The sequence below is a fragment of the Bactrocera oleae genome, chromosome 2 (genome assembly GCF_042242935.1).
Source record: "Bactrocera oleae isolate idBacOlea1 chromosome 2, idBacOlea1, whole genome shotgun sequence".
NCBI classification, from domain to species: Eukaryota; Metazoa; Arthropoda; class Insecta; order Diptera; family Tephritidae; genus Bactrocera; species Bactrocera oleae.
The window spans coordinates 12221909-12233990 of record NC_091536.1 but is presented as its reverse complement, the minus strand read 5'-3'; the positions used below and the strand labels follow the sequence as shown (position 1 = coordinate 12233990).

General features: G+C 31.8%; 2 protein-coding genes across 5 annotated transcripts in view; one reads left to right on the top strand and one right to left on the bottom strand.

Annotated features, from left to right (window-relative positions):
* Positions 1-8556, top strand: part of LOC106622407 (uncharacterized) — a 36226-nt gene extending 27670 nt beyond the window's left edge. For both annotated transcript variants that reach the window (XM_014241569.3, XM_070109318.1), the window contains one exon: positions 5513-8556. In XM_014241569.3, coding sequence (XP_014097044.3) covers positions 5513-7816 — 2304 coding nt within the window. In that variant the 3' untranslated portion in view covers positions 7817-8556. The remainder of the gene's footprint in view (positions 1-5512) is intronic.
* Positions 1-12082, bottom strand: part of Npl4 (nuclear protein localization 4) — an 82254-nt gene that overhangs the window by 52577 nt on the left and 17595 nt on the right. The gene's annotated exons all lie outside the window — the stretch shown is intronic.

The window sequence follows — 12082 nt, the reverse complement described above, 5'->3', positions numbered from 1 at the left end:
GCATTTGTAGAGGTGATGTTAAACACTAATGCACGCTCACACACATGCGAAATTTATTCAACTGTGTGTGTGCTATGAGTTAATTTCCGAATGCGCGCTAAGCTCACACAGATAGGAAGCATACAACGCAGCACAAAAACTTGGCACTTACCTGAAATGAAAAAAAGAAGATTTTAGAAATTGTATATGCCATGAAGTTAATTATATAAGTGAGTAAATCTAAGTTTAGAATTATGTTAAGAACTGGCGGTTATTATTATTATATTATTTAATAACTAAAGATAAAAAAACAAAAATATTATTCGTAAAAACACCTAAAAGATGATACAAAATCGTTGCATACTCTTGGTTTTTTTTGTTTGTGATACCGCTTATAAAATTGGCACACGTCATTATCTCGCTTAACAGCCGCACATTTGTCGGAATCGACGATATCGGAACATTATAGCATATAGCTGCAATACAAACTCATCGATCCAACTCAAGTCTTTGTATGGAAAGCTTTTTGACGAGATATCTTCACGAAATTAAGCATGTGTTATGTTCAAAGCAACGCTTAGAACAAATCTTTCAGATCGAACTACTATAGCACGTACATAGCTGCCATATAAACTGAATGATCAAAATTGAGATAAAAATCTTCATATTTACAAGATTTTGTCATACATGAAGTTGCGTTAAGAAAAGCACCGGTGTAGCCGAAGTTAACTTTTTTCTTGTTTTTATATTATATTAAAAACTATAAAGTATTAAATGAAAAAAAAACATGTACATATATGCTTCTTTATTTTAAATGCTTTGACTGTTGATTATTTAAAAGGCATTTTACTTCAAGTTATAAAAGCATATAGGTACTCGTTCTGTACAATTTTCAAACATACAATATACAAATGACATTGTTATGAACTCAAGTGTTTTGCGCTTAAAAGCTAGCTAAAAGCTTAAATTGCCTAATTGGCTGACCGAACTGAGAGCAGAACAGGAAACACTCTAAAATAGAAACTTGTACAAACAGATATATGTAAGCAGCAGCTGCAATATGTACCTGTTGACAGCCGGTTCTCTATATAGACAAACATAAATGTATGCAGCACACGCTCACAGCTTTTATGTGTTTTGTTTGTTCTGCTAAAAGCAACAAACTTTCAAGGAAACTTTTTATGCTAGTATTGTTGTTGTAATTTAGCATGCAAGTTGTTTGCTTGCTAATTTTTTTAAAGTTTTGTTTTTAGTTTCCCTTTTTGTGGTTTTGTGGGCATTTGAGTAGGACAACCGCAACCGCAAATGTGCACTTTAAAATTCATTAAGCGTTACTCACACAAGCATACATTACATAAACGTATGTATGCACATGCAAATCTAAGCAATATGCGTTTTATTTAAAACGGTTTTGATGTGATAGAAGCAAAACTTTGCATATGTGTATATTAGGGTGTCCGTTATTTCCCAAGCTGATTGATTTTTTTTTTTTTTTGCAAACGCCCACTGAAGTTTCAGTTGTTGTCCTAAAAATAAGGAGCCAACGTAAACACGCTTTATATTTTAATTTAAACCATACCTAAATCATATTCTTTTTCCATGTAAATAACATGGGATCTTTTGACATTTTGCATTAGGCAAGTAAATCTACAACTATGAAAACGTGATATTCTAATATAAAATTTTCCGCTTTATAAAAAATGTTGTAAAGTTTTTTTTTATAAAATTTTTTTTTATTATTAAATCATTAAAAGTTATACGCAGTCAAAGTTAGACATCACATGACCTGAGCATTCACAAGTATAAAGCAATCATATGGTATAAATACACATTCTGCGTTGCTCATACGACATGGTGTACTGTGAATACAGCATATCTGATACTTAACTTTAATAGCGTATAACTTTTAAAAGAATGGTTTTCAGAAAAAAAAATCATTACGACCTTTTTTATACAGCAAAAATTTTTGTATAAGAACGTCACTTAGGTTTATTGGCTTTGAAAATAAAAAAAATTATTAATTAATATTAAATACAAAACATCAAAAAATTCCATATAAATTATATGGGAAAATAAATTAATTTAAATTGAGAATTTGTTTATGTTAGTTCCTATTTTAGGGCAAAAACTGAAACTTCAAGGGCGGTTGCAAAAATAAAGTCAATTTGCCAACGGATACTCTAATGTATGTATATACACACATTTAAAATGTGTATGCACACATACATACATACATATGTACTTGAAATTAATTACATAACGTACAATATATATGGATATGTTAGAGGATCTGTGTTGAAAATTATTTCCAAAAATTATTTTGTTAAATTTCCATAAGCTTTATAATTCTCTATTTTACTGCTCAATTACTATTTCATTAATATTTATTATTTAATAATGGAAAAATGGAGTATTAATATTTAAATTCGAATTAAGCACTCATGCAGGTCTAATTGTTGTTTCCTCTTTTATTTAAATATTTTAACAATTTTACGCACTCACAAATTTCTCCCCAGCCTATTCTTTCACATTTATTAATATCGGTAGAAATGCTTGTTTTTTTTTTTTGTTGTTCAAATAATTTTAAACAAATTCTAATTTAGAAATCAGTTTTCTTATGAAAGGATTGCAATCTATCACACTCTGTTTCAAAGCGAAACTAAGGTCTGTACACAGTGAAACCAAAAATATTTCCAGAGAAAAGTGCGTTAAAATGTCAAATCAAGACAAAGCTTTAACGATTTAACGCTACCGTTTCACAAGTTCAGTAAGAAATTTAAGTGTATGAAACTTCAAAAATGTGAGGAACGATTTAAAATAAACAATATTTATAATACAAAATCTATATTTGGGGGAAAAGGTTTTGATTTAAAATACAAACTTTAAATGCCATGCAGACTTTTATAGTGAAAATAGTTTTCGTTCTTACATTTTGCGGTTTAAACCAAAAAAAAAATTTAGGGTTAATGACTAGCTAGCATAGAAGAAACGTATGCTTATACTTAATGCAAAGGACATATTAACTATTTAAGAGTTCACTCGAATTATTGCATTGAGATTTACCAAACACATATATACACAATCACTTTTGTTTGGTGGGGAAATTGCGTAAATTACCATAAAACCAAAATGCACAATCATGGCGCAACCTTAAGTCGAGAATGTGTATAAGAAAAGCAGAAAAGTCGTTAAAGACAAAGCAAAAATGCCAATAGGGCAGGACAAACACAAAAGGACATTTAAGGAATACTGGCGAAACCAGCAAAATGATGAAAAAAATTTAAGGATTTCGGAAAATGGCTCAACAAAATGCCATGTGGTTGCTAGGAGAGAATAGTGTGGCATACAAACATATGTACTGAAGATTTGCAGGCCTTCAACACGCATCTTTTGTATTTGTATGCAAAATCAGTCGGCACAGCAGTGGTCCTAAGATCTTACTTACAAACATACATATATACTCGTCCACACAAAACAGAAATAAGAAAACGCCGCCTAAAATAAAATGGCAAGGACCATTTTAGGTGATTAACATAGTTTTTACAGAGTGGAGAGGCTAAGAATGTTTGTGTTTATATTAAGAGAGTCAGACTTACATATGGTGTACAGAAACACATATGCGTATGTATAAAGGCATAGATGCGGAGAAAACGGGGACATTTTGTTGCTTGCACCTAATTTTCGTAAATATTTCACTTGTTCATATCAAATTGAGCAGTTTCGCATGAACGCTTTTACAGTAAACGGATGGCAAATATGTTTGAGTTTGTTTGTGTGTGTGTATGTGTGTATGTGTTCTATAATAATGTGAAAGAGACCCTTAAAGCTATATACATTATTCCAGCCTACCATTATGACAAGCACATATGTACATACAGTCAGAGTTGAACACTCAAACTCAGACAAAAAGTCGTAAGCACACACTCTGAATTTCATCGTCCTCAGCGTTTATTTCTATAAACGAATTCTTCGAAGTGCCTATGTGCAGAGATATATATGTGTGTGTACAATTATTATGGTTATTATAGCTACTTGTTGTTTGCGGCTTTTCTAGGTGTGTATGTTTGCCCACTTTGCCATTTCTCCAGCATCAACGGCAATTTTTGCAGTTATTTTGTATTGCTTTCTGCTTTTAATTCTCTAAAGAGGTTCCCAAAAGACTTTTAATGGAAACAGTTCAGGCAAACTAATGCGCAGAAAGCGTTGTTCAAGTACACAAACACAATTTTACCTTTTCAATGATAATGCAATTTTTCACTTTGCATAAGCTTATATAACCAAAAATATACTTATGGCTAGCGTAAAATTTTTTAAAATAAATTTCGAGCAAGACTCTCTCTTTTCAAACAAACATTCAATTATCCTTAATTGGATTTAAATAAAGCTAGCACAAAATTTGCTGACTGTTTTTCTTTGCAATATTTTAAATCTGTTCAGTGTGTGCCTGTTTTCGAAGGAAAGTTTAGAAAAAAAAGTAGTTACTTTGAAGAAATGGCGTTTATCAAAGTAGAGCTTTTTTTAAATTGAAAAAAAAATTAGTTAAGATAATAAACTGAAAAGAAGACTAGAAAAGCGGTCATGAGTACCTATAAAGGCCTTAGCTGGAAAGTAAATATAGCACATTGGCCCCAAACCTTAAGCTTGGCTTGTGTAGATTGTACAAAAAATCTATAAAAATCAATTATTAAATTTTAAAAATTGTTTTAATACATAAGCCTAGCTCATAGTTCATAATACTTGCTGTTGACTCGTAAAAAAAACCGAGTATAAACCACAAAATATCGATAACATCGATTATTAAGGTAATCGAAATATACCGATAATTTCTCGATTTTAAAATAGGTATGGTGCTGTAGAGTAAACAGAATACAAACTATAAAAAATCGATAACATAGATTTTTGAAACTATCAAATTATATCGATTTAAAAATAGTTCTGATGCATATATGGTAAATTATGTACAGCAAAGCGATATTCAGTATAAAGGCAACGCTGCAGAGAAATATAGTTCATTAACCGAGTATAAACCACAAAATATCGATAACATCGATTATTAAAGTAATCGAAATATACCGATAATTTCTCGATTTTAAAATAGTTATGGTGCTGTAGAGTAAACAGAATACAAACCATAAAAAATCGATAACATAGATTTTTGAAACTCTCAAATTATATCGATTTAAAAATAGTTCTGATGCATATATGGTAAATTATGTACAGCAAAGCGATATTCAGTATAAAGGCAACGCTGCAGAGAACTATAGTTCATTAAAAAAAATGTTGTGTACAGTAGATAACACAAAACTTCAAATGATAATATCAGTGGTAATTATCAATTAATTGTAGTCTCAATGCATATACTCTTTTAAATAACTAACACTACAAAAATATAGTACACAAAATTATCAAAAATCGATTGCAAAAATGTATCAATATATATCCACAATTATTATCGATTTTTAATTCCTACAATACAATCTCTTAAATATTAAATAACTAATTTCGTCTCTCTTTTTCCATGCTGCACACACAGATGGACTTGGCGACCGTACCGCCGGAGCTTGAGGAGCTCCTTATCTGCAGCTGTTGCCATTTACCCTTCAACGATAACGATGCGCTGCCCAAGCTTCTCACGTGTCGCCACTATTTCTGCCTCAAATGTGTCAATTCGTTGCTGCGCGAAGGCAGCGATGAACTCTACTGTGTACACTGCTGGAAGCGTACCGAACTACAGGGACCCGAGCCACGTACGGACAGTTTACCCACCTACAATGCGATTTTATATCTCACACAGAATTTGACTGCGCTTAGTTTAAAAATGAAATGCGGTGAACGTGATCGTCAGCAGCGTTCGTCGTCGATTGCATCGAATGGCTCCACCGGTGCGCTTAGCGGGAGTGGCGTAATTAATAATAGTGTCAATAACAACAACAATAACAGTAACAATAGCGATGGCAGCAACGGTAATCTAAGTAGTATTGGCGTTGGCAACAACAATACGAACAACAATTTGGATAAATTAAAAATGACCGAAAATTGCATGACCCATGCCATGCCGAACACATTGTGGTGTAGCGCGTGCAATATCTTGCTTTGTCGCGCCTGTGCCGCCACTGAAGAGCATCGCACGCATTTGGTGAAGAACAAAATCGAAGCCAAGGAATCGCTACACTCGGACATATCAAAAGAGTTGCTTGGCATGCAGAAGACGCTGAACGATGTACAACATTTGGTATTAAAGCAGCGTGATTTTCTGCTCAAAATATTGGAGAGCTGTACCACGCTCAAGACCCAAATCGAAGCGGAGCTGCTGAATCATATGCCCACTTTGGAGATTTCTGAAATACGTGAAAATTTATGTAAGGCGCGGCTCTGCCTCGAAATACTTGACAAACAGACACCAGCTGAGGCTCTAAAGCTCTATGCCACATTGCATGCCGAGAAGCAGCGGCTAATTGCCAAGTATCAGGAGATGTTCCTGCAATGTAAATTGGACGATATGATACGCAATTGTGGCTATGTCTTTGATTTCGATCTTATCAAGCAAGCGCTTGTGCAAATGCATAATTGTGTGCTCAATGGCGGCAATTTGGATAATTTCGGTGTGGGTTCGGTAATTGGTGGCCTCAATGGCATAACGACGGCTGCCCATCAGAACCCGGTTCTGCTTCTGGCCAATTATTGCATTTCGCAATTATATTCGCGTCATATGTTGTTGTTGAAGCAACAGCAGCAACAGCAGCAGCAACAACAACAACAACAACAGCAACAGCAACATCAACAGCAACAACAGCATTTGTTGTCGAACGGTTTGCTCACCTCGATGATATCACATGTGAGTCTTTCCACAACTATTAACGGTAATTTGCCCACATCGAACGCCAGTTTCACACATGCAACCTATGCGCAGGCCCTGCAACAGAATCAACCGTCGAATAATAGCGTTGCACAACAACAACAAGCTAACAATCCAACTTCGCCCGTACACAAGACTTACGCCGACATCATTTCGCTCTCTAGCAAATCTAACGCGAGCTTACAAGCCGCCCAACAGCAGCAACAGCTGTTGCAACAACAACAATCAGCAAGCGGTAATTTCGCCGATATCGCACCAATTGGCACACCGGCAACGACATCAAATACATCAGTGGTGGTTGGCGCACAACGCAACAACACCTCACATCTCTTTTCCAGCACCGATCTCAACGGTTTAGGTCTAAGCTTACTGCATCTGCAACAACAACAACAACAACAACAACAGCAGCAGCAGAATGCTACGAATACACAACAACAAACGAAATCAACATTGCTACTTAACCCCAGCGTACACGTCTATCCAATCTATTATTTTAACATCGAAATCAATGGGCAACACTCCGGGCGCATCCTAATAGAGGTGCGTAGCGATGTTGCGCCGAAAATGGCGAAGAATTTCAATGCACTCGCCACTCAAGAGCTCGGCTATGGTTATAAGGGTTGTCACATTTTCCAGTGTTGGGAAAACGAGAGTATTATTACGGGCGATTTTGAATTGAATAATGGGCGTGGCGGACGCTCGGTATACGATGAGGGCTTCTTTATGCCCGACGATACAAAAATACTAGCCATACGCGGTTCGGTTGGCATGCGACGCAGTCAAAAGCGTCACGATAATTTAGGTCTCGTTGGTTCACAGTTCCGTATAATTTTAAGAGAAATGCGCGGTTTTACAGGCATATTTGCATTTGTGATCGAGGGTTTGGATTTAGTAGAGAAAATATCACAAACCGGCGATGCGACTGGTAAGCCACAGAGCAGTGTTGTCGTGGTAAGTTGTGGCAAATATCAGTTGGGTTAGGTGCAATCAGCAAGGTCGATAGTAGTGGTTATGGTATAAGAAAGCGAATAGTTTGAAGGATACGAACTTTTTGATAAGCGTATGTTAAGAGGTTATTTAAAAATATCCTGAGTTTAGATTTCCTATACCATACTTATATAAAACATCTTTTAAGATAGTAGTTGTATTGTAGACTATGAGCGTGCGAGCGTGATGGCACTATTATAATATGTAGCATATATTTAAAGAAAGTAGTAAAGGCGAGTGAACATCGGATATCTTATTTACTTAAAAACAAAAAAAAAAACCGTTATATAGAGTGCAAGCAGTTTTCGAAAACATTGCTTTTTTTAACGTATAAATATAATTTAATTATACTCTTACGATGGGCTGATAGCGGATGTGACGTTCGTTAAATTATATAAAAATATTTTGAAAACAAATATTGGCATAATTGGCGTATTCTAAAATATACATTATTGGTTAAGGGTTATATACACTTATTCTCTCAAAAATAACGGTTTTTTTTGAAGGCCTCAAATTCAGTTTCTTACTCCCAAAACAAACTTACGTTTTAAACGCAAACAAATTAGATTGATAGGTCACATGGCAATAAAATATGTTTGTATTTTTTGACCAACACAAGTGTATAAAACCGCTTAACCGTATACAATTAGGAAAGTTTTTAAAATACAATTTTTCACCAGCATATAGTGATAATTTTTAATAGTTCATAAATGCTGTAGGATTCAGAAAATTTACCATGGAACTATAAAAATATGATAAAATATATCTATATATTTTTTTTTATTTAGATGCTTTTATTCTTTTATTCCTTAATTAAACTCTTAAATGATATTTTCCTCACATTACGCATGAAGCCACATTTAAACAAATAATTTAATTTTTCAATTTGAAATTAAATTTTAATTGAGCTCAATTTACTGTTTACGAAATAATATAATATAATAGTTCTAAAATCGCATCACTCAATAATCAATTGACTCAGATATTAAAAAAGTAAAGTCTGTAATTTTTTTAAACAGTAACTTAATTAAAAACATAATTAGTTTAATTTATTGCCATAGTAATTGAGCTAAATTCGTTTAAGGTATCTTAATAAAACATTTAAGTTTTATCATTAAATATTCAATAAACATTGATCGCAAAATGTTACATTGACTCACCAAATAACACACTTTGCCAAATAAAATGTTAATTGAGCTCAATTTGATATAATAGATTCTTTAATTGAACAATTAAGTTTCATCACTAAACAGCCAAACTTTCACATTAACTTATAAATTTCGCACTTTCTACCAAATAAAAGGTTAATTGAGCGTTAAAATGTTAATTTGAGAAACCAAGAAGACTTAATTGCGCAATTAATGTTTGATTGTTTCTAAATTATTCTATTGAAGCAGTGACCAATTTAAAACCATAATTTTTTCAATTTATTCAATATACAAGTATTGTTGCATGAATTTACTATGGCAAATATCGAAAGCTGAGATTTAATTGAGTTAGAATAATATAATAATTGAGTTAGTATATGTTAATAGCGATGATTAGGTGCTGGTGAAGAACTATAACCGATGATTTTGAATTGAGTGTTTGATCGAACAAATTTACGCCAAGCCAAACCCTTGTTTCCTTATTTAATTAGATTAATAAAATTCTATATTTTTGCAATTTTTAAAAATAATTTATAATTTATAATTTTTTCTGAAATCGTTGGAGGTTTAACAATTAATTTTATAGTCACTATATCCACCTGAATATACATATAATCGAGTATAATTTGTCTATGAATATATAAAAACAAATGAATTAAAAATCGAAAGCTACATTTCAAACACCGCATTCCTTTCGTCACAAAAAGCTCGAAAACGAAACAAAACCAATAAATATTATAAGGCTTCAGTAAAATATTGAATAGTGAAAAGGCAAAAGGCAAAAGTCCAAATTAATCGTATGTGTGTGTGTGTACAATTTAAGCTAGTGTTAAACGTCCGCTTAACAGAATGTTAAAAACTGTAAAATGCCGTTATTGATGGCTAGAAAACAAACACACACAATTTTTAACTCGAAAATTGTTGCTGTACTTTTCTTTTCTAAGGCATTCGTTGAAACAGTATTGCACAAATAAAAAAATGTATAGCGAAAAATTTTCACTAAATATTTAACAAACACTTTGTGGTAATTAGACGATATAAATTGACTAATTAATTTAATACCGTGACATACAGCAAACAAAGAACAAAGTGTAAACGTCTAGGGAATTTCTACTCATGGAGTAGTAAGCGTCATTTTAGCACTTTTGTAGAGCGACAAAGCAAAAACCAAAGCAAAAAGAAAAACAAAAACAAAATAACGAACAAAACTTAACGATGAATAGTTTAAATTTACGGAGAATCCACGAAAACTTAGCTACATAAATACATATACTTATAGGTTGCATGTAAAACGGTTAACGGAACCGGAAATGAAGAATATTAATACAAGTATATATAAATTGAGCCAACAACGCAATAAAACATAAATGTGAAAATATATACGAAGAACTATGTAGTTGTTTACATATATACAGAAATAAATATATATACATATATATAAATATGAATACCTATACGTATGTATATAGATTATCTCGATGTGTAGCTTTGAAGTATTAATATTAAAAACAAATACAAACAAACATACAAGAACATATGATATATCGCAGTATATAAATATAAATATATGTTAAGCATAATCAAAAACATACATATACACATATTAAAGGTTAAACTTAAATGTCCAAAAATTAAAAGAATGAAACGCAAAAAAATAAAAATAAAAAATTATTAAATGTGAAATTAAATATTCAAGAATATTATAGTAAACTATCCAGTATTACACGATTAATTCCACGATTACGTTTAGAGAGCATGCAAAACAATGCAGAACTTTAGCAACAAAAGCATACTGACAAATATACCAAAAAAATAGTTAAAGGGTATATATTTACTTAAATGTAACAAAATTAAAAAAAAAAGAACAAAGAAAACACAAACAATGTTTCATATTGATATTGATAAATACATTTGTCTAAAACATTTGTGTTTTAAAGCGCTACAAGTGTACCTGTCTTCAAAACGTTATATTAAAAGTCTAGCGAAGAAAGAAAAAAAATGTCGAAGTACTATAAACCAAAACAAAACAAATTATATATGTAGAGCAAAACCAATGTGTAAAAGAAGCCTGATCAAAGAATCCCCTTCAACATTTTGACTATACGAGATTTCATACTTAAACTATATTCTAACTTTACTATCTAATTAATTTTTGTACACTACGGTTTTTTGTGCTAACAACTTTTACGAAAAAAGTAGGATATGAAACAAAACAAACAAACTATGTACCTACAAAAAACAAGTAGAAAAAAGTATAAACAATTTAGATTCGATGCACACGTTTATGAATAAATAAAAAAAAAAGAAACTCCCAGCGATTTTGAAAATCATAATTTTACGAAATACAAAATTTTAGCATTTGGTGAAAATATAATAAACAAACATACAAACAATACAAAAAGAATACAAGACATACAACAAAAACATAACTACACTAAACATGCATACCTATAAATACATATATACACATAAACACCCCCGTTAGGACTAAAACGTCTATCGTTATAGTTATCGAAAATAATCGAACACAAATTTTACAAAACTAATTTTAAATTATTTGATGTTCTATATTGTTTAATTTACATAAAACTCACAGCAGCAATAATTTTCCCGACTTCAAAAAAACTATTATAATAACTTTATTTCTTATAAAAAAAATCGCGATTAATTAAAATTATCGTTGCGATAAATAAAAATAATGTTAAATGGTTTGCAAACATTTACGAAGTGAATTAAAGCGTTGAAAATGTATGCCGTTGGCCACCAAGATAAAATACAATAGATTTTCAGTAATGGATTATTGATAATTTTTAATAACAACAAACTCATTTTACTCATTCACAAGTAATTTAATTTTAAATATTGTAAATTTTTTTGGAATCTGTCCAACATTTTCCTACGATTTTAAGGTAAATGCTAATATAAAATTTCACTAGAATATTTTGCGCTAATTATCAAAAATATTTAATTAATTTTCAATTTTTTTGTTTTTAATTATTAAATTTGTGGTCAAACAGTTGAAAAAATGGACAGTTGAAAAGAGAGACGAACAATCACACGTACACAAAAGTTTCGTTAATAATTGTCAATTGGTCCTTAAAAAACTCATAGA